Here is a 24059-nt window from a genome sequence, read left to right on the forward strand (position 1 = left end):
AAATCCAATCATCATATGAATGATCAAACACTGGTTTTATTTCCCGATAATTTAAAAAACTCAATATATGAAAACGGCGAGAAATATGTATTTCTAGTTTAATATAAGTCAAACCACACATTGCAGTGTTCAGGAAATAATGATCAAATTACAACTCAATAATAAATATTGAAACATAATAAAAATAAACCCAAACTAGCAAAATAGGGTTCAGGTGAGCGTTAATTAAAGAGAATATGTGTGTCTCTCTACATAGCTTCAGCACATAGTCATAGCATGGTAGCACAACCATGTTATATATCATATATATATCATGGTTGTGTTTCTTTATTATGTGTTTCTTAAGCTAATGGTTAACATCTATGACAGGAGTGTTATGGTGATTGTGGTTGTTGATTGTGGTTGCTGAGTTGTGTGGGTTGGGTGTATGTACTCACCTAGTTGTACTCACCTAGTTGTGTTTGCGGGGGTTGAGCTCTGGCTCTTTGGTCCCGCCTCTCAACCGTCATCAATTGTGTGCGTGCGTGCATGTGTGTGTGTGCAGGTGTGTGTGTGGGTGTGTATTTTCAACTGCACAAGCTCTCATTGATCACCCATCCATGTTTCACTTGTCCTTAACTCTCTCATATCCTTTGTTCCTTCAGTATTTTAATTATCTCCTTTAGCTGCTTCTTCTTATTTTTCTCCGCCTTCCTCCTCTTCTTCCTCTTCTTCTTCTTCTTCTTCTTCTTCTTCTTCTGCCTCTCCTTCTGCCCCCTCCGCTACGCCTCCCACGGTATTTGTTTCACCCTCTGCGTCACGAAGTGGAAATGCTGGCAGAAAGGAAATATATTGTTTAAACACAGTAATATAATTTTCGTTTGTATAATTCTCGTTTCATATAATTCCTGTATTTTATCATTCTTGTTTTTTATAATCCCTGTTTTTATAATTAATGTTTTTATTATTTGCTTTGATATAATTCTTTGATATAATACCTCCCAATCCGGATTGTGGTCTATCTACCGATAAACTTGTCTAAGAGTATACCTTCCAATCCACTTAATATAAATAATTTAAAGTTAATATAAAGCAATATCTATCCTAGATACATATTGCAACAGCATCCAGGAGAATATGACCGATAAAGTCGCCCCTGGAACACGATCTTCCAATTAGCACATAATCAGGTCTTTAATTACTTTAGGATGAACAAGGGCGAATAGTTATTAAGAACGTGAGGATGAATATGGAAAACTATCATGTGCACGGATTATAACATGTAGTTATATTCTAAATCACATTCCCTTTGTGGTATACTCACACTTACGGATACAGCAGGAACACCTGTGTCCACATACGTGCAAAAGCTCATTCTCGAAATTTTTACATCCGTTTTTGCGACACCGTCCATCGTGCTTTCTACACTCGAAACTGTCAGAACATCCTGTAAGATAAGATTTCTCACATTAGGTAAACAAGATGATTATGGGAACATGTTCCACACACACACACGCGCTGAGGAAGGCAGGGTTCAAGAGCTAAGAATATCTTCAAGTGAAGATATGATAGAGCCCAATAGGCTCAGGAAACCGTACATTAGTTGATTGACAATTGAAAGGCGGGACCAAAGAGCCAGAGCTCAAGCCCCGCAAGCACAACTAGGTAAGTACAACTAGGTATGTATACACCTTACTTCTTACTTAAGTATATTCTGTGATATACACCTCGCGGCTGAGTGGACAGCGCTTGGGAGTCGCAGTCCTAAGGCCCGGGTTCGATCCCCGGCCGAGGCAGAAACAAATGGGCAGAGTTTCTTTCACCTTGGTGCACCTGTTCATCTAGCAGTAAATAGGTACCTGGGAGTTAGACAGCTGCTACGGGCTGCTTCCTGGGGATGTGTGTGTGTGTGTGTGCGCGTGTGTTAGAGATAAATATATGTAGTAGACATAATAGTGGAAAAATAGTATTGGTTAGAAAGGCGGGGGTCCAAGAGCTAATAACTCGATTCTACAGATGCAAATAGTAAATACAAATAGTACAAATAATAAATATACACACATAAAAACCTTCAGAATCTTGTATCCCACATAAGTCAGGCCCAGGTGATAGGATAGGTAAAGACAAATTAACACAGGTGGTGCTAGCACAAGGAGACACCGGTGGAAACTGAGTGCTCAAATGAGCAACAGACATTAGAAATAAAAAATAAAAAAATAAGTGTCAAATTAGTTAAAAAAAATGGAAAGCATTATGCAGCGATGTGGTGGAGGCAGACACAGTTCCAAATGTAGATATGATAGAGCCCAGTAGGCTCAGGAACCTGTACACCAGATGATTGACAGTTGAGAGGCGGGACCAAGCCGTTTTGAGTAGCAGGAATGAGACAGCCCTTGACACGATGACAAGCGATGATATATATATATATATATATATATATATATATATATATATATATATATATATATATATATATATATATATGTATTGTCGGAAAATCCGACACCATTTAATAATCATACAGATAATAGCTGTATTGTATAAACAAGTTACCCATAGAAAACGTAACTTGTAGTGGAATTACCGTCTAAAGAAAACGGGATATCATCACCACATACCATTATAAATTGACCAGCTATTCTGCTGGGAATTATTCTTAAATACATTAGTCTTTGGACTTTACCATCATAAAAACATCTTATATAAATTAACTTAATTATCAATATTAAAGTAGAGTAAATGTGACCCTTCTATCACTTTCTGACATGTGGACAATGTAAGCCAGGCGTCAGAGTGAGGAAGGAGGGCAGCCATTGTTTATATTTAGACCAGAGGCTCACACAGGAGCAAATTCGGCTCCTGTTAAATTTACTTGGACGTAGTGTTATGGAAACCAAAGGTGTACCATTTTTCAACACGCTGTCTACATATCAAGTTAAGTGTTCTTTCCGAAACCCATTATCTATCATTAGTGGCCATTAATGTCATTGGGTAGGGTTGGCCTGTTAGAACGCGAAATCGCCTCAAACTAAAGGTAATTAAGCCAGGTCTTTATGTTCCATGTATAGTGTTTTCTCTGATATAGCTTGTCATATATAGGATTCTGGCTTCACAGCTAGCGCACTTTTGACAGGTCAAGACGAGGAAGCAAGATTTGTGCACCAGTTACTGGGTGATATGGAAGCTACCTCAAAGAGGATAATTTGGTGTCTACACCCTAGTTATACCTGGTGGACTAACCTGCTGTACTATAAGATAAGGAACCTCTTCAATGTATGTAGTTAATTTTGTAGTTTGATTGGCTGCATATATATATAAACTATTAACCCCCCCTAATGTGTAGAGGATCGATTTGTGAGATTAAGAGATTATTGCAGAAATACAGTCCACTTATCATTATACAAATTGCTATCGAAGTATATAAATTAACGTAAATATAAATTCATATAAATTAAATAAATATAAATCTCACAGGTCGGTTCCCACATGTATATATATATATATATATATATATATATATATATATATATATATATATATATATATATATATATATATATATATATATATATATATATATATATATGTATATATATATATATATATGTATATATACATATATATATATATATATATATATATATATATATATATATATATATATATATATATATATATATATATATATATATATATATATATATATATATATATTCAAGGAGTACAGTAGACAGACAATGCAAGGGCGACGGCTTATATAACCCTCCCACAGAAACACAAGGAAGTGACATGTAAAATCGAGTAATGGAAGTGACCTCTAAATTGAATAATGGAAATAGAGCAATGGCAGACTGACTCATTCTGATAATAATTGTATACCTTTCACAAACGTTACCATTTATAAATCTATCTAATTTACAAAGTCCTGGTCTTACATTTACATAATCCAATTCACTACGCTATATAAATGATCGTTCACGTTATATGTTCTTCAGAATACCAGATTTACACACAACAATGTTCCTTGAATTAGTGCAGTCGACTGAATGATTACAGTCTTCTCTTAAGGGAACAAATAATGAATGTATATATATAGCAACAACAGGAGGAAAACACTCACTGTGACGGTTATGAGCGCAGCATCTACACCCACCGCCTCCGCCACACCCACCATGCACCTCGTGTTCTTTGAAATGACACGACCGCCTGCACACGCCAACGTGGTTGGGGCATAGTGTGTGAGGGAAACACCCTTGGTCGTGGCCCACTTCAGGATGGCGTTTGTCGTCCAAGCCTAGAGAAAATCAAACTATAATTGGTCCAAGACTAGAGAAAATCAATATATAATTGGTTCAAGCTTAGAGGAAATAAAACTATAATTGGTCCAAGCTTTGAGGAAATAAAATTATAATTGGTCCAAGCTTAGAGGAAATAAAACTATAATTGGTCCAAGCTTAGAAGAAATCAAACTATAATTGGTCTAAGCTTACTGGAAATAAAACTATAACTGGTCCAAGCTTAGAGGAAATAAAACTATAATTGGTCCAAGCTTAGAGGAAATAAAACTATAATTGGCCCAAGCCTAGACGAAATCAAACTATAATTGGTCCAAGACTAGAGAACATCAATATATAATTCGTCCAAGCTTAGATTGAGTAAAACTACAATTAGTTCTAGGCCATTTACTAGGCACAAACGATAATCACATCGTTAATCCACTGTATTTAAAGTAATTTGTTCGGGTTTTCTAGACAAAATCTGAAATATTTAATATTTGTTTTTAGGTTTATCTGCCAAATAGAATAATCATATAAAAACCAAACAATGAAAGTCTCTGTTTCAACAAACACACACAATGCAACCACAACGTTCTTTGTTTACGTCGAAACAAACGTCATAATATTGATGCAGCAACATGGTTACGTCGTGTCTCTTGAAATCCAAGTACAGCCAAGTTGACTATTCAACAAGTACGTTATTCTTGTAAAATCGTCATTGAATTGCTTAAATGCGTTAATACAGCTTCAGTCGCATACAACCTGCCTTCTAATCTCATACAACAAGCCCTCCTGTCACATACAACCTGCACCTCTTGTGTTATACATCGCAATTTGACCTCAAAATCTCCAACGGACAAAATATGATGTACTGTATATCACAGCGACTCACTAACATTCCTATTTTCTATATGTGGGGGTGGTTAGGTTAGGTTCGGGCAATTTAGTACATCATTTTCAGTCCGCTGTGACAACTCAAGAGGACGAGCTGGTATTTGTGAGTCTGGGTAGTTTTTGGTGGATACTCTGTGAGGTATACGGCGCTTTACGGTCAATATACACTGAGTTTACTTTATAGTTCTGAACTAAAGTCTGTGGCTCCGTGTCTGGTGATGTGGCAAAGTCTATGGCATCGTGACTGGTGATGTGGCAAAGCCTATGGCATCGTGACTGGTGATGTGGCAAAGCCTATGACACCGTGAATGGTGATGTGGCAAAGCCTATGGCACCGTGACTGGTAATGTGGCAAAGCCTATGCCATCGTGCCACAACCCTTGCGCTCGATGTTTTGACTAACACTGTGCAACATAGTCCTTGGTGTTATAATCAAATCTATGTAACAGTAACACAGTTCTCAGTGATGTCACCAATTCTTTGTAACACACAGACCCCTCGTGCTTCTCTGCCTCTGCCGCTCTCTCAAGCCTCACATCTGCAATGAAAAGATAAAATATGATTTAATTAACAAAGAGAGAAAGTGTGTGTATGTATGTGTGTGTGTGTGTGGGTGTGTGTGTGGGTGTGTGTGTGTGTGTGTGTGTGTGTGTGTGTGTGTGTGTGTGTGTGTGTAATATACAAACACGTTAAGTACAAGTGACGTTAGGTGCCGGGAAGATATTTACGACTTACGCCCCCTTCACCTGTGGTGTGTTCATGCTGCCTTCACTTGTAAACTGTTTACTCTCTGTGTACATATATAAACTCATGTTTACTATCTCAGTATACAGTATATAAACTCATATTTACTCTCTCAGTATAGATATATAAACTCACGTATATTATCTCCATGTACATAAACTCGTGTTTACTATCTCAGTATACATATATAAAATCATATTTACTCTCTCAGTATAGATATATAAACTCATGTATACTATCTCCGTTAAAATGGAACCGCATATTTCCAAAATGAATTAGTTTATAACCAAGAACGTCCTGGACTCCTGGGATCTTAAACTCATTTTTCCAATATTATGTATTCTAAGATATTAACTTCCAGTCTCATCTAACACTAATTGGTAAAATAAAATAAAATAAAATACAAATAAACTAATAAAATGCGACGTATTAGTCAAAATTCAAGTAACGTAAAATAGGACTTTGACTATGCATCTATCTGCCTTGATAGGTTAGACAAAACAGTCACATTTGTTACGGAATAGCAAACGGGGTGCGTGGCGTGAGCGCACACACACACACACACACACACACACTTGAGAATGTGACATAGTCTCCGGGTCAGTCTCCAGTCGCCACTCCGTAAAAAAATGCAACTGTTTAACCTAGCCAGAAACGTACAAGCCCAATAAACCCACCTTACCTGCTTTATGGGGTTCTGGGAGTTTTTCTACTCACCAAGCCCAACCCAAGGCCAGGCTTGACTTGTGAGAGATTGGTCCACCAGGCTGTTACTTGGTGCAACAGCCTGGTGGCTGTTGTTTGACCTATACGTTAATATTACAGTGCTTTGGTTGATTATTTGTCGCATTTTTAACTGATTGGTCGATTTCATCAAAAAATGCGACGGGTTAGGTTGTCCACTTTAGGTACAGTGAGGTGTATACTCCCAATGTATTTGGCATTACAGCTTGAACACTTCACAAGGTAAACTACACCAGTTCTGATGTCGAAAATAAATAGTAAACCACAACACATCTGATGTCACAAGAAAAGTTAAACTCCGTGTCTCGTTGTGTATACACTGAGAGGTGGACCCCGCTTCTCGGTGTATATGCTATACCCTGAGAGGTGTAACACAGTGACTCTCTGTGTACAGTCACTGACAGGGTACCTAGTTTTTCAGTGGATATACACTGAGAGGTTCACCCGGTTCTCGGTGTACTTAAAACTGGGACTTTAAGCCTTGACAATGTTCAGGACTAAAGTATACTTGCTGGTTGGTCAGTAGGCTGTTGTGGTGGCCTAAAACAACCCTCCCGAGGTTGATGGGCCTTAAACCCAGCACCAAACACGAAGCCGAGGAGAATATTCGCTAACATTAGCAGGCGTTGTCTTGGGAAATTAAACTGACATACAGACAAATATAAATTTAGAGTCGATGCGATAGTGTTTGATTCTAAACATACAGCGTCTGAATACAATCGTTATACTTTGAACATTGTTGTTATACTTTAAAATATATTCGCAATTATCCAAATCGATATTATGACATTCAATATTTGCCAATTTGCAGAAGATGCAAAAATAGGACGGGAAATAAATTCAACAGATGGCTCAAAATCGCTACAAGACGACGAAGATAATTTTTTGAATGAAGGAATCTGCAGAAGGCTAAAGGAGGCCGTTCAAGACCTAACCACATGTCAGGACTACGCTTGTCACCCGAAATGTCGCCCGAAATGCCACCCGAAATAACGAAGTGTTGTAATTAACTCTTCGCTTATCCGACGAGATCCTTCAACTACTGAAGTTAGGTTCTCAAACACGCTCGTTCGAGGCTCTCTCTCGGACTCTAAAAGATTCGTAATATTCACGATAGTGAGAATTTCTGTTTAAACAGACGCGAGTACAAGGGGAAGACATCTGTGGGTTACCTGTGTGACATCAGGTAACGTCGGTAATGGATGTTGAGTTACAAATAGTTACCCATGAGTTTTGTTCACTATTTAGTGCATCTGTGGACGAGTGAAGGGACCACTCGATTGACGTTCCCACATGCGGGGAACTCAAAGTTCTCTCCAGAACTTTGCAAGATTCATTTACATGTCTTGCGTCTGAAGAAGCCTTGAACGGGAAGAATCTAACTTACCTTACCAGATGGGTCATTTGCGATTTGTTGATCTGGTTGAGCATCCACGGTGGCGTTCTGATCGGCCTGGTTATTCTGATCGCCCTGGGCGTTCTGATCGCCCTGGGCGTTCTGATCAACCAGGGCGTTCTGATCGGCCTGGGCGTTCACCAGGGAGACGCAGAAGAACATCAGCAAATATATGGACTTCATGGTGGTGATGACTAGCTCTCTGTTGCTAGCTGTCCGGATTTTGTTGATTTTTCTCTCTCTCGCTCTCAGCTGTAGCGCAGACGACCAAATCTTCGTTGCTGTGTTCGGTGTGGCTGGCCTCAGCAAACTGCGATGGCAAGCAACTGGTGTTGGCTGAAGCACATGCACGCTTATATAATGGAAAGGTCAAACGCAGTTCACAATGCACCTGTCAGAGGAACAGGTGTTTGGTGATAGATTTACTGCAAAATTTACAGGTTTTCCACGTATTATTTAAAATGACACCTGTGTCTAGTGCCACGTGGACACGCATATGCATAGGATTGGAGGAGGACAGAGAGGATTGGAGGAGGATAGAGAGGACACGCATATGCATAGGACCCTCAATGACCCTTCTCAGGCCAGTTATTCACGAATGCAGAAAATATACTTAAAGATACTTGACTGATTAAGTCTGCCCAATTTATCCTTCCCAAAGAACTCCCTAATCCATCAAAATCTGCTTTTCGGAAATCAGACACCTAAATAAAAAAAAATTCTTACACATCTGTTCAATTCCATGTTCAATTTTATTTCCTAGCTCACTCTCTGTTTCCTAGCTCACTCTCTTTTTCCTAACTCACTCTCTTTCTCCTAACTCACTCTCTTTCTCCTAACTCACTCTCTTTTTCCTAGCTCACTCTCTGTTTCGAAGTAATTTATTTGTCTCTCTGTTAGTTAACACTGTCTAAAATATTATGTTACCGTTGACCAGACCACACTCTAGAAGGTGAAGGGACGACGACGTTTCGGTCCGTCCTGGACCATTCTCAAGTCGATTGACGGACCGAAACGTCGTCGTCTCTTCACCTTCTAGTGTGTGGTCTGGTCAACTTACTTTAGCCACGTTATTGTGACTCATCGCCTGCATTATTTTACCGTGCCGGCTCCTTAATATGTTGTTTAAGGAAGCAGTCATTAACAAATTCTAACAAAAAAATCTACTTCGGTGTTTTGTTAATCCAGTTTATTAAAGTAAAATTAAAGTCACCATAAAAACAAACACTGTTTTACCCAGATGTTCGGAGACATTCACGCTTTGTTTCCATTCTCTCGCAGTTCGGTGGTCTGTATATAACTCCTCTTATTAGATTATTTCTATTTTCATTTAATATTAACCCAATTGCTGCAGTATGTGGCTCAGTTTGGTTCGCCTCTTTGATACTTCAAAATAGATCTTCCCTAGCATATATAGATACTCCTTCCTCCTAGTCTAATGTGTCATCCATTTGCTTGTGATCACCAGAGATTATTGTAATCAGAATAATTTGAACCTCCTAATTTTATATATTCACCTAATAATTCCCTGTTTTTCTATCTTGATCCACAGCTCGGTTACAGCTGTAATATCTAAGATTTCTGTGCAGACAGGCGTATTTAAGTCATTTATTTGGTTTCTAAGACTCGTACTATTTATGTAGTACACTGTAAGGGTTTTGTTATGTTGAGGCCCGTTTCCATCCTTGTTCTTTTACCCAGATTGTATATTTTCTAATACCTGCCTTTTATTACCTCCTTTTACCAAATCCGTGTGGGAAAAACCTGCTGGGATTGATATGAGAGGAGACTACCAGGGAATTGTATTGAACTAAATTATAAAATTACTGTCTGCAAATTAATTCAACTAAAATCTCTAGCTAGGGGTTGTAAATCCTAGCTCCTCTTTTCCTAATGACAGATTGTGGGCTGTAAGGGACAGATGGGGTGAATGAATTAGTTGATAGACGTTCCAGTCCACCTGTAGACAGGGATTCTCACATCAGCTTGTATTTTATACAAGGATAAGATTTAATAAATTCAGTTATATGACTGAACACTGGCTCTGTTTAAATCAGAGATTTAAACATGTACATAGTCTACCCTAGCACCATAACTATTAACAGCCAATATATTCTTATACTATAAACAACAATTTAAATTGTAAAAGTATAATGAATGACTTTAAATGTAGTCAAAGTACTGTTACTAAGTACTAAAGATTATATTCAATTAAATGAACTTATATGATAACTTAAAAATAACTAAGCAAGCAATTGTTAACTTAATTTATATATTCAAGTATATATGCAATGTATTTATATTCAATTTATATGATTAGATACAGTCAGTCAGACTGAATCTCTTCCAACACCATGGACACTTATGAGGTCTTGTATATTTATTGCAACTGAATCTTTTCTAACACAATGGACACTCATGAGGTCTAGTGCTTGGATAAAGATTCTACTACTGCCCTACAATATTAATAAACTTACTGAGATATGAGGCGTTGCCTCGCTTTATAACCGACAGACAGACTTATAGGATATTAAAGTCACACAAGCATACAATTGGCCAACTATATACCAAAATAACCTCAATATACTTCTCTGTTTGCTGGGTGCCTGTCTGACAGTGTGCCAGACTTGATAACTCTCTTGTCGCAAGTTTAGGCACGATATTTTATATAACAGCGTTGCTGTATGATGTACTAGTAGTGTTGCTACGTGATTTTTCTTTAACTGCTTTGCAAAAAGATGAGGGTTGATGGTGAAGGTGGAGACAAGTCACTGTGTGCTCCACTCTACACTTATAGATATAAATGTTTTAGAGATATTCCTTGTAGATATACTGTCCAGGTATTCCCCCAGTTCTAGAGAGTATTCACTGGTGATAAAGATAATTAGATAAGATGTCCTGAGCTAAATAATGTTAGCTAAGGATCCATCACTGTTCACTCAGTTGCAAACAAAGGCGTAGTGCCGCGGGGTGTCTTGTGTGAGCTTCTTGTTCCCAAGATGCCCCTCCCTCTCCCTTAAGAGGTAGCTTTCAATGAACATTGATTGATTATTTTTACTGTCTAGACATACGATTGAGATAACATGTGATTGTAATATAATTAGATATAGGATTTAAAGATTAAAAGTAGTACTTGATAGTACCACTGATTCTTATTAAGGATTCGATTTATAATCCCTACCGGAAGCGATTAATGTTCCAATAGTTTTTTTAATTAACAAATCCTTCTAGAAGCTTCTGGATCTTTGAGAGATCATGCACAAAGTCACGTAGGCATCTATAGAGCCCTATGGCGTACATGATCATAGTGGCATTGTCATCTAGGATCAAGATGTATAATGAAAATATAATGATTCTAATATGATTTTGATATGATTTGATACAATTTTGATATGATATAGATATGATATAGAAATTATACATTTCTTAGATGATAATTAGATATGGTGGGTAAAAATTTCCCACAATCCATTCCCATACCTCTATCATCTAACAGTTTACCCCGAAACAAACTTCTCCCAACCACAGATTTCAACAGATTGCCAAAGGCAACAACTCTTGCCTAAGGTAAATGAACAATCTCGGGCAATCATATTTTTTATTTATTTATTTGTATATACAAGAGTTCTTACATTCTTGCTACAGTCACTAGCACGCGTAGTGCTTTGGCCAAATCCTTAATCTTATGTTTCCCGGAATACGACCCACCAAATCGTTTAACAACCAGGTACCCATTTTACTGTTGGGTAAATGGAGGCTACAGTTAAGGATTAATGCCCAGTAAATCCTCCCCGGCCAGGATACGAACCCAGGACAAAGCGCTAGCGAAACGCCAGGCGAGTATCTTACCACTACACCACGGGAAATGTTTCATTCTTTCCATCGAAGTGTTCCCAGTTATCAATGAATGATATTGCATTTGCTTTGCAATACTTGTCTAGTCGACAATTAATTCTAAGTGCCCTAGACAACCATTTATTTCCAACTCTCCTTCTTGGAAGAATGCCACATATGATTGGGGTCCCTCCTCCTGCTTCTTACAATTCAATGGTTTGTAATACAACTCGTGTATTATTGAGATGAAGGAAAGGGAGTTTAGGAGAGGGTTAGGAGAGGGGGAGTTGAGATGAGGATGCGTTGAAATGAATTAGGGTAAAAGTGAGTGAGAATTGAGGTGAGAGATTATAAGGTGAAGGATGAGATGAAAAAGATTTATTTTTTATTTTTTTGACAGACCAGTCACCAGCATTTTGAAATGGTAGTTTGTTTTAAGTTAGAATTTAATCGAATCTATTGGGTGTGAGTTGTGGCCCCCATGAAATGTTGGCTTTAATTTTGCATTTTTTTTGCCTCTTGTGACCATCTAGATGCTTTCTGAGAGATTCTAGCCCCTCTAGGTGATATTCTGTGACCATCATGTTTTCTGAGAGATTCTAGCCCCTCTAGGTGATATTCTGTGACCATCTAGATGTTTTCTGAGAGGAGTTAGGACTCTAGGTGATATTCTATGACCATTTAGATGCTTTCTGAGAGGATTTAGGAATCTGGGTGACAAAATATCATCATAACAAGCATTAAAAAGAGAATCAGAATATCTTCATTACACCAATTCCCTCCCTCTATCCTCCCACACAAAAGTAAAAAAAAAATGCTATATGATAATATGGAACAATGATGTAATTTTTTTGGACTCGTATCATAAAATATTTAAAAAAAATGAAGAGTCAAGCAAAATAAAATCATTAACAGTTATTACAAAAAAAGTGTATGATGATACAGCACAATAATGCTAGTTTATTTATAAGAAAACTTTGAGATAGAAACTTGGCAAGGTAAGTGTAAAACATTTATTTTAGAATAACCTTATTTGTTATAGAAATGTTAAGAATAACCTGATGAATTATAGAAAAATAAGATGTATTATTATTCTTTAATAACCTGATGTATTAAAGAATTAGCTGACGTATTATAGAATAAGTTGAAGTATTATTAAATAAGCTGATGTATTATAGAATAAGCTGATGTATTATAGAATAAGCTGATGTATTATAGAATAATACGATATATTATAGAAAAAATACATATTATAGAATAACCAGATGTATTAAAGAATAACTTGATGTATTATATAATAACATGATGTATTATAGTAAAGGCTGATGTATTATTGACTAACCAGATAGATTATATAATATCCTGATGTATTATAGAATAACAAGATTTATTATAAAATAGTCTGATGTATTATAGAAAAAGCTGATGTATTATATAATTAGCTGACCTACTATAGAAAAGGTTGGTGTATATAGAATTAGCTGATTATTATAGAAAAAGCTGATGTATTATCGAATTTGCAAATGTTTTATACGATAAGCTGATTTATTATAAAATAACCAGACGTATTATAGAATAACCTGATGTATTATAGAATAATCTAAAGTATTATAGAATAACCTAATGTATTATAGAATAGTCTAAATTATTAAAGAATATCTTGACGTATTATATAATCTAATGTATATAGAATAACGAGATGTAGTTTAGAATAAACTGATGTATTACAGAATAATCTGATGTATTATAGAATAACCTGGTGTATTATAGAAAAATAAGTTTTATTATATAATAACCTGATGTATTATAGGATAAGCTGATGTATCACAGAATAAGGTAATGTATTATAGAATGAGCTGATGTATTACAGAATAATGTGTACAATGCCAACAATCCTTCAGGTCCATATATGCCTTAATACATGCAAGGCACACATGCACCTTGAGGTGAGTCTGGGGGGGGGGAGTGGTGGCCAACCAATTGGACGGTCGGGGATTGAACGCCGACCTGCATGAAGCGAGACCGTCGCTCTACCGTCCAGTCCAAGTAATTGGCCGCCCTTGGGGAAATTAATTACTTTGATAATTACTGTGACTCGCAGCTGCGATTCCTACTCCACTAATGGATTGGAGACATTAATTACCATACATATGCATGGGCACTCACGGCACCAACAGCCTGGTGGAACTCGCCCCAACACTCAAACAGATGCCTCGGACGAGCTACCAAGGAAGTTTTCACTTTTCCCTGCCATTCATGCAATTCTCTCCTCATTTCCTTAGTAAGGAAAAAGAGGAGAGAGAGAGAGAGAGAGAGAGAGAGAGAGAGAGAGAGAGAGAGAGAGAGAGAGAGAGAGAGAGAGAGAGAGAGAGAGAGAGAGAGAGAGACAGACAGACAGACAGAGAGAGAGAGAGAGAGAGAGAGAGAGACAGAGAGAGAGAGAGAGAGAGAGAGAGAGAGAGAGAGAGAGAGAGAGAGAGAGAGAGAGAGAGAGAGAGAGAGAGAGAGAGAGAGAGAGAGAGACAGAGAGAGAGAGAGAGAGAGAGAGAGAGAGAGAGAGAGAGAGAGAGAGAGAGAGAGAGAGAGAGAGAGAGAGAGAGAGAGAGAGAGAGAGAGAGAGAGAGAGAGAGAGAGAGAGAGAGAGAGAGAGAGATACTCTGATAATTTCTTCTGAATATCGTGGAGGGAGATAATTTAACACTAAACGAATATCAGCGCCCACCCTGAAGGAAGTAGGAAGTAACCCATCAATACTTGTACCTAACAGCCCCTCTATTAGAACAGGCAGGAGTGTATTGAAAAACAGTAGACAACGGCTTTTACTAAAGTTTATTTCTATCTTTTGTACTGAAACCCTATGCTATCGTTTGCCTAACAAGGGAGATAGAATAGTCAATGCTTCTGATGTTAGAAAATAGGGACAGGAACTCACTCAATGTATGGAACTCACTCAGTGCATAGATGATGACATTATCCACGTGGAGTGAGTGACCAGATACCCGTCTCATGCCTCTTGCTATGCTCCTAGACCTCTCACACACACCCGTCCAAAGTCGTGGAACCCATTGACACTGCCTAAAACCGTCTTCCCTAGCTCTGGTCTCCTAAGATTGTTTAATCTTACTTGGCCGCATTAGCTAGGCTGCTCAGGCGACCCATTCTCCAGAAGAGTCAATCGCATCTTGATAAAAAATCTACCAAGGCTAAAAACTAATGTACTGAAATGGGCAGCGGCTCACAAAATTGAGGTGATGTGCCGTTTTCTGTTCGTGGGTCTTCGGATAGGTTAGGTTAGGGTTTGGATAATTTTAGTACAACAGTTTAGTGACGTTGGGAACGCTCGCGAGAACGGGCTGGCTTATGAATACGGTTCAGCTGGATAGGGTGTGAACGGGATAGGGTTATTTACATTCCATGTTGCATTCACCCCCCCCCCTTCTAGTTTAATTCACCCCAAACATAATTTAATTCACGCTTGGAGGAATCATTCAACAATTTATGAAACACTGATCTAGTATCTGGGAGAGTTATCTCCACTATTTGCAACATGTACTATTTTCTAGGCAATAAGGCAGTAGTGAGACAAGAGTTCGTATCCATTGGTTTCGTTTGATAATTTGTACTGTTTGTGAATTTGTATCCGTTGTGAATTTGTATCCCTTGTGAATTTGTATCCCTTGTGGATTTGTATCCCTTGTGGATTTGTATCCCTTGTGGATTTGTATCCCTTGTGGATTTGTATCCCTTGTGGATTTGTATCCCTTGTGGATTTGTATCCCTTGTGGATTTGTATCCCTTGTGGATTTGTATCCCTTGTGGATTTGTATCCCTTGTGGATTTCCCGCAGGAATATTATCCGCGATATCCTGAAAAATTGAATCATTACCACATGATACAGATTTTTTAATGTTAGCAGCCAAAAAGATGCAACAGTATAATAGTCCACGTGTAATTATTCTAGATGTTCAAGAAGATAATGAATTGAATATATTTATTATATTTTTATTGTTCATAACCATGATAAAACTCGTAATATAACTTAAAGACAACCTCACGATCCAGAGAGGAAACACCTACTGTATCGTGGGTACATTACCCAACTCTGAAGGACTGGAAATAATTATTGAACAGTAACTGACTATCTTGTAGCTGTAACATAGCTATACAGATAGATAAAACCAATTAAAAGTGGTAAAAGAAGAACATAAAAATAAATATTCAGGGAGAAACCTCTTAATATTTTCTAAATGTCTTTTTTCTTCGCCGAGACTTTGGGTCTCGGTGAAGAAAAATACTAACAAAGGAAGAAAACCAAACAAAAACAAAATCAAAATTGTCAAAAATCCAGTATCATCTCTTGATACTGGTAATGGCTCGAAAGGGCCACCACTTACGGGCTATTCATGCCCGTGCCACCTCTTGGGTGGCTTAATCTTCATCAATCTGTCAAAAATGGTCATCAGAACACAGCTATTATCTAAACGCAAATCATTTATATGTTGAAGCGCAAAATATTTGAACATAATATTTATAATTGTAAATGTTTGTTCGGAAAATAATTAGCAAAACAAATTGATAAAATAAAATTTTGACCTAGTTTTGAAGCATGAACACTGGCGATCAGTAAATCAGTAGCAGGTTAGTGTTAAGATAATCTGTGATCTTTCAGACCTTCAGTAAATCAAATTCAAGATTAGTGTTACTCCTATATTGTTATGCAAGAGCCCATAGTCGTCGACCTGGTGAGCAGTAGTTATCAATGGAAGGTTTAAAAGGATTGTTTTTGGTATGGAGTAAAGATAGTGTGTTGTTTTGTATGTGTGACTGTCTGTCTGTGTCTGCATCTGTTTGTGTCTGCATCTGTGTGTGTCTGCGTCTGTGTGTGTCTGCGTCTGTGTGTGTCTGCGTCTGTGTGTGTGTCTATGTGTGTGTTGCATAATAGGACATTCTGTTCTTTTTTCGATTGCTTGTTCCTCTTCTCGGCATTTATTCTGGCCCCTTTGCTTGCTCTTGTGGTATTTCTTGTACCACTTCTTCTTCCCCTGGCGCAGCTTCTGGCACCTGTTCATTGTCTCCTGTTCCTTCTGCTACTTCGTTTCCTACTGCCACTCCTGTTCCTTCGGTGTCTTCACCTTCTCTGTTCCCTGCAAGTAGCAAAGTCTTGGTTAATAATTATCATAATGACTTTAAACAAAAACTAAATAAATAGGTGGGGGTGAGAGAAGCGATTTGGACGTTTAGAGGTAGAATGAGGGAGGGAAATGGTGAGAGGAGGGGAAGGGAGTGATGGATATTGGAATAAAGGGAGGGGTTAGGGAGAGGGGTGTTACATGTAAGTAGATGAAGAGAGGGAGAGAGGGAGTGAAAATGAAGAAGAGGTGAGAAGGGAGCAATAGGAAATGAGAAGCAAGGGATTAGAGGGAAGACGGAGTGAGTAGGGAGGGGTGATTTGGCAATAGCTTGAAATGTAGCTCCTGTCAACTCACCTCCTCCTGCTCATCTCCTTACAAACCCATAACCTATTTATTCATTATTTTATTTTGTAATATAAACATCACCATAAAAAATGAGTATCACTATATAGGTGTGGGAGACCAACCAAAATGAGCGCAACAGTGACACGAATAGGTGCCAGTGCTGTTGGCTTTGGAGCATCCGTTGACGATCTCAACTTGGTGGGTGCTGCACACTGCGGTCTGGCACACCCCGCTGGCCTTCTTGCACTGACTGGTCACAATGCAGTCTGCAACCCGAAAGAGTTAAGGTGAGGTCATTGTGAGGAGAGAGAGAGAGCTGGGATATAGGCATAGAGCCCCAGTCAGTTGGACACACGGGGAAATCGAACGGTGACCTTGCAAAAGGCGAGGTCTTCGCTCTGCTTGACCAGTCCAAGTGGATACAACCAAGAGGTAACCTGGACTTGATACACATACACATACAGACTTACACATACACACACACACACAGTTGAGAGGCGGAACGAAAGAGCCGAAACTCAACCCCCGCAAGCACAACTAGGTGAGTACCACTAGGTGAGTACACACACACACACACGCACACGCACGCACGCACGCACTCATACATACTCAAACATTGCAGCACGAATCGTTCTCTATATTTCTTATGTTCTTCCCTTAAGGAAGAAAGTTGAAAAATTAACTTTCCAAAGTACAATTTGTCCTTTTAACTGACACTTTAGAATCTTGAGAAGATACTAAGATTTAATTTTTAAATAGATACGAAGAAACACATAAAGATAAAGGAATAAGAGAAGGAGAGACATATTAAACAAAAACCAATGAGAGAGAGAGAGAGAGAGAGAGAGAGAGACAGAGAGAGAGAGAGAGACAGAGAGAGAGAGAGAGAGAGAGAGAGAGAGAGAGAGAGAGAGAGAGAGAGAGACAGAGAGAGAGAGAGAGAGAGAGAGATACATAAAACCAATGCAGTTACTTTGATTCTTGACAACGCAGCACTTGCAGTGCCTGCCACCAGTGCATCCATTCTTCAGGTGTATCTCATTCAGCCTGCAGTGTCTCCTGCAGATTCCATTTGCAAATCTGCAGACTGATGTATGATGGCAAATCGGTCTGCGCTTATCGTCAAATGAAGATTCGTCTAGAAAAGAAATAAAATGATAATGACTTAAATCTGAAGATGAGAGAGAGAGATGAAAAGATGAAATTATGGTGAGTTTTCTAGAGAAAACTATAAAAAAACATTGATCGAACGTATAGAAAATTCATAAAGATAGAGTCATGGTAGTTAATATAATAAAAAAATTATTATTTATAAGTAAAGAATAATTTACATTCCGCACTTGTCGGTGAATAAGGGTCACTTTTTTACACTTGTCTAATGTTTCATTATACATTTATTTAATGTGGGTTTGCAAGAGTTTTTTTCAGGGGGGGGGGCAATGATTTTGTGAACGTCAATAGCCGGTTGGTGGTGGATAATACACGTGCGTTGTATTCCCCGGCAAATACAGTATGTTGCATATGTAAATCTTAAGAATGCACGCGCATATTTATATTATTAATATTATAATGAAGTGAGTATTTAAAATGATAAATTAGAAGAGCTTCACTAATAAATATATATAATAATTTATCAAATTACTCTATAAAATGTACAGAATTTAACACAATTTAAAATGTAATCTTTTTGAATTAATAATTTACTCAAATATATTACAAAATTATGTAATTTATAAAAGCAGGACTAGTAATGTCCAGAATTATTGTAATTTATTTGTGACACTGAAGTTACTAACAATGTAAAAATAAAATTTATTTGCAAAAATAGATAAACATTTATATTATTATTTTTGTTAATATGTTAAGTTGCTAAATTTTATTAAAAATTTTGTCCCTGGAATAAAACAAAAGATAAGAGGTTGACAAAATTTATATGATTCAAATTAAAAGCTAAAATTGGGAGAAATTTTATACTTTAATATTTTAATACTTGCAAATATATTGCAAGTATTGCACTGTAGTCAAGTGACTGTCTATACCAGTTGAGTTTCCCTATTTTTCTAACAATAAATCTGTGCTACAGCATTCGAGTTATGTGTTACGTCTATGTAAACAGGCTTTATAACCAGGGTAAGGATTCATCAATCATTTATGCAGCCACCTACGAAACCTGTACATCTCTCCATTATTATGGCGACTTTGTTTACACTTATTCAACAGTTTATGATTTGGGAAGCACTACGAGGTTGTCTATAATAATAATAACCTTCGGGTTGTGAAGTTTTGAAGTCCGTAAACTGTTTAATAAATGGAAAAAAGGCGCCATGATGAAAGGATGTAAAGGTTTCGAAGTGGTTGCGTACAAATTTGATATATCCTGGGGTCTCCTTTGTGGTTTATAAATAGGGGCCACAGTTCTTTGTTTTCTTGTGTGGCTTCAGAAAGCTGCTGTGAGCATTTCATGTGATGTGTTACTTTGAACCGCTACACAGGCTCGTTTGACAAATCTAGGTAGCAAAGAATCTACGAACGAGGCTCGTTTGATAAATCTAGGTAGCAAAGAATCTACGAAAGAGGCTCGTTTGATAAATCTAGGTAGCAAAGAATCTACGAACGAGGCTCGTTTGATAAATCTAGGTAGCAAAGAATCTACGAAAGAGGCTCGTTTGACAAATCTAGGTAGCAAAGAATCTACGAAAGAGGCTCGTTTGACAAATCTAGGTAGCAAAGAATCTACGAAAGAAATCCAAAGGCTGAAAGGTCTGCACCACATCCTAGAATGTAGTTAAAGCCTAGGGCAACAGCCCTGCTGTTGGAGAGAGAAGGAGATTCCTGGCTATATTTTAAGTCTGCTGAACAGATCCACAATCTCAATGGCAGGTGTTGTGATTTGTGTGTAGAACAGCGTCACTGTTCATCATGGATCTGTGGAACAACGCCACTGTTCATCGTTTGTCTCTCTCTCTCTTTTTATCCTCTTCCTTTTTTGCTTCCCTCTCTCCAACTCTATTATCTGTAAAAGAGAAAAAATGCATAGATTAATCGTTCTATCCTATGTGTACATTTGCATATGTACGAACTTCTCAGCCTACTATGTAAGGCCCGATTTGCCTAATAAGCCAAGTTTTACTGAATTAATATATTTTCTCTAATTTTTTTCTTCTCAAATGATAAAGCTACTCATTTCATTATGTATGAGGTCAATTTTTTTCATTGGAGTTAAAATTAACGTAGATATATGACCGAACCTAACAAACCCTACCTAACCTAACCTAACCTATCTTTACAGGTTAGGTTAGGTTAGGTAGTCGAAAAACAATTAATTCATGAAAACTTGGCTTATTAGGCAAATCGGGCCTTGCATAGTAGGCAGAGAAGTGCGTTCTGGCTATTAGGTACGACATATATATATATATATATATATATATATATATATATATATATATATATATATATATATATATATATATATATATATATATATATATATATATATATATATATATATATATATATGTCGTACCTAGTAGCCAGAACGCACTTCTCAGCCTACTATGCAAGGCCCGATTTGCCTAATAAGCCAGGTTTTCATGAATTAATGTTTTTTCGACAACCTAACCTACCTAACCTAGCCTAACCTAACTTTTTCGGCTACCTAACCTACCTAACCAAACCTAACCTAACTTTTTCGGCTACCTAACCTAACCTAACCTAAAAAGATAGGTTAGGTTAGGTTAGGTAGGGTTGGTTAGGTTTGGTCATATATCTACGTTAATTTTAACTCCAATAAAAAAATATTGACCTCATACATAATGAAATGGGTAGCTTTATCATCTCATAAGAAAAAAAATTGAGAAAATATAATAATTCAGGAAAACTTTGCTTATTAGGCAAATCGGGCCTTGCATAGTAGGCCGAGAAGTGCGTTCTGGCTACTAGGTACGACATATATATATATATATATATATATATATATATATATATATATATATGTCGTACCTAGTAGCCAGAACGCACTTCTCAGCCTACTATGCAAGGTCCGATTTGCCTAATAAGCCAAGTTTTCATGAATTAATTGTTTTTCGACTACCTAACCTACCTAACCTAACCTAACCTAACTTTTTCGGCTACCAAACCTAACCTAACCTATAAAGATAGGTTAGGTTAGGTTAGGTAGGGTTGGTTAGGTTCGGTCATATATCTACGTTAATTTTAACTCCAATAAAGAAAAATTGACCTCATGCATAATGAAAAGGGTAGCTTTATCATTTCATAAGAAAAAAATTAGAGAAAATATATTAATTCAGGAAAACTTGGCTTATTAGGCAAATCGGGCCATGAATAGTAGGCCAAACAGTGCGTTCTGGCTACTAGGTACGACATATATATATATATTTATATTATATAAACGCACTTCTTGGTCTTCTATGCAAGGTCCGATTTGCCTAATAGGCCGAATGATTTTTTTTATTTTCATTAAATTGTTTCCGATTAGTTTATTTTAATTATTATTTTTATATTATATTAGGAACATAAATTATTGACGTAGTTGTGTTAGTTTAGGTTAGGTTTAGATAGGTTAGGTTAGGTTAGGTAGGGTTGGTTCGGTTCGGTCATATATCTACGTAAGTTTGAACTCAAATTTAAACAAATTAACTTATACATATTGAAATAGCCAGATTTATCATTTCATAAGATTTTTTTAAAAAAATATATAAATTCAGGAAAACTTGGCTTATTAGGCAAATCGGGCCTTGCATAGTAGGCCGAGTACGACGTTCTGGCTACTAGGTACAACATGTATATATATAAACCCGGCGCGGTCAGTGGTTCAGTGTACCGGGACCGAGCCCGGTCCCGCTTCAGTGAGGATCCACAAGGTCTTCTCTGAGTACTCTATATTTTCTTCTCCGAGGCTAGGGATCCCTACACTTGCACCAGAGGTGGTACCCCTTTTAGGTTTTTATATAAACTTATACAAAAAAATTACATTATATATGCATGACTTTTGCTGTCAGGAGAAATGAATTATCAAGATGCATATGCACACATCTGTGCTGGCTATTGTGTTTACGAGGGAATTGTCAGCTCAACGAAGCATTATTAATATACAGGTATCTCCTGTTTTAATATTTTATATACTCAACTCCCGAAATAAATGAAATATTTATTAATTAAAAAAAAAGGCATTTAGGAGCCTGGTCTTATTGGATGGTTTCAACAGCTACGAGGCCTTGTTGCTTTATTTTAATACAATTTACATTTAAAGATTATATATATTTAAAAAAAACTCGAGCACATTCGTGTATAAACACATTATGGATGAGTTAGAGTGCTCTATTGATAATATGTTAACACAAGAACACGTACTGGTGTTCAACTTCTCATTCCTTGTGGGTCTTATGCACCAGACATAAAACGTGTTTTGTATATCAATATTATTTTAATTCGTTTTCGTTTTGTGGGGGACAGGAAGCCTAGTTTAGGCTTGTATGGACGTCCCCATCCCTCGAGGTCGAATTACTGACCCTACCCCAGGATGCAACCCCACAACAGTTGCTTAACTCCGGAGTACCTAATTTACTGCTAGGTGAACAGAGGGATCATGTAAAAGGAAATGGCCCTAACCATTTTTGTCCTGTCCTGGAATCGAACCCGGGATCCCCGACTGAGTCGAGAACGAAGTTTCCCTAAAATCTCGTAGTATTATTATTTTTGTAATAATAATTATTTTATATATCTGAATGAGAACATTGGGGATTAAAAGAACACGATTCAATACACAACAAAACATTTGTATGACCTACCTCACCGGCTGCGACGTCGCTCGGATCCGCTTGTTCGTCCGTTATTGGAGGCTCATCACCGGAACCGGATCCGGGATCCGCTTGCCTGACCTCGGAGTTCACCAGGGAGAAGCAGAGGAGCATCAGCAGACACATGTACTTCATGATGGTGGTTTTGTCTCGCTGTTGGTGTCTGGCTGCTGAGTGCTAGTGGCTGCTACTGCTACTGGTATACGGGACTCCGTGGGTGTGTTTTCGTGATCCAATAGGCGTCCAGTTTTATCCTCGAGTTAGCCTGCTACCAATGGAGTTCGGCTGAGTACTGGTTGTTTCTCGTCCCCACACACCTGCTATATATATATGTGTGTGTGTGTGTGTGTTCTCTGAAATAGGCTACAGCTACACATAAATGTCAGTTATTTTTGCTGACAGACGTCATCCATATGTACACACGAGTCACTGACCCTGCTCATGCCACGTCACAATACATAGTGTCAGGAGCTTTGGGGTCCTACGTCAACGTGTGTTGTTACGCATTCATAAAGGGCCAGAAACCTCCTTAAGAAATATTGATATTCAGAAGTTTAAATAAGTAAATAAATGTCTATTTATTTCGTGTATTGTATTGAAGTTTGACTATTATAATTCTTTTCTGCTATTTTTGTTACTAATTAAAATTTTACAATAATTAGTTAACAATTACTATTATTTTTTATACATATTATTATTATTGTTTTTATTATTGACAATCAATAGGAGCCATGAGGAAGATTCGAACCTGCACATTGGGTACCCACAAGCAAGAGTCTTCAACCACTTAACCACAAAATGTTACAAGTAATGTAACCTGGAATTCAACTGACGCCTCTAGGATTCCTAAGGCATCCAGCTCATACCATATCCAGGTTTCACACACAACTCCCATACA

The 24059-nt window shown here is 37.5% G+C and overlaps 2 protein-coding genes across 3 annotated transcripts; both read right to left on the reverse strand.

Annotated features, from left to right (window-relative positions):
* Nucleotides 1-619: 619 nt before the first annotated feature.
* Nucleotides 620-8351, reverse strand: LOC123770194 (uncharacterized). 2 transcript variants are annotated; one of them, XM_045761868.2, is made up of 4 exons: nucleotides 8031-8351; nucleotides 4100-4273; nucleotides 1310-1426; nucleotides 620-812 (listed from the first exon to the last, which is right to left on the reverse strand). In XM_045761868.2, the coding sequence occupies exons 1-4, from the start codon at nucleotides 8215-8217 to the stop codon at nucleotides 676-678; spliced, it is 615 nt and encodes a 204-aa protein (XP_045617824.2). In that variant the 5' UTR covers nucleotides 8218-8351; the 3' UTR covers nucleotides 620-675. The 2 variants fall into 2 exon arrangements, with proteins under 2 accessions (XP_045617824.2, XP_045617823.2); XM_045761867.2 differs by having other exon boundaries at nucleotides 1304-1426.
* Nucleotides 8352-15854: 7503 nt separating this feature from the next.
* Nucleotides 15855-23458, reverse strand: LOC123770195 (uncharacterized). Its single transcript, XM_045761869.2, has 4 exons — nucleotides 23158-23458; nucleotides 18319-18483; nucleotides 17468-17611; nucleotides 15855-17012 (listed from the first exon to the last, which is right to left on the reverse strand). Exons 1-4 carry the CDS (start codon nucleotides 23294-23296, stop codon nucleotides 16855-16857), a joined length of 606 nt encoding a protein of 201 aa, XP_045617825.2. The 5' UTR covers nucleotides 23297-23458; the 3' UTR covers nucleotides 15855-16854.
* Between the last annotated feature and the right edge of the window lie 601 nt (nucleotides 23459-24059).

The sequence above is a fragment of the Procambarus clarkii genome, chromosome 45 (assembly GCF_040958095.1).
Source record: "Procambarus clarkii isolate CNS0578487 chromosome 45, FALCON_Pclarkii_2.0, whole genome shotgun sequence".
Taxonomy (NCBI): domain Eukaryota; kingdom Metazoa; phylum Arthropoda; class Malacostraca; order Decapoda; family Cambaridae; genus Procambarus; species Procambarus clarkii.

Excerpts from the sequence above, each read along its gene's own strand:
- LOC123770194 (XM_045761867.2), bottom strand. The coding sequence starts at position 8,217 with ATGAAGTCCATATATTTGCTGATGTTCTTCTGCGTCTCCCTGGTGAAC. Across the intron at positions 1,427-4,099 it reads CTGCGCTCATAACCGTCACA|GATGTTCTGACAGTTTCGAG; the intron begins GTGAGTGTTTTC and ends CTTATCTTACAG. Across the intron at positions 813-1,303 it reads TTCCTGCTGTATCCGTAAGT|CATTTCCACTTCGTGACGCA; the intron begins GTGAGTATACCA and ends CCTTTCTGCCAG.
- LOC123770195 (XM_045761869.2), bottom strand. The coding sequence starts at position 23,296 with ATGAAGTACATGTGTCTGCTGATGCTCCTCTGCTTCTCCCTGGTGAAC. Across the intron at positions 18,484-23,157 it reads TCCGAGCGACGTCGCAGCCG|ACGAATCTTCATTTGACGAT; the intron begins GTGAGGTAGGTC and ends TTTCTTTTCTAG. Across the intron at positions 17,013-17,467 it reads TCACTGTTGCGCTCATTTTG|GGAACAGAGAAGGTGAAGAC; the intron begins GTTGGTCTCCCA and ends TGCTACTTGCAG.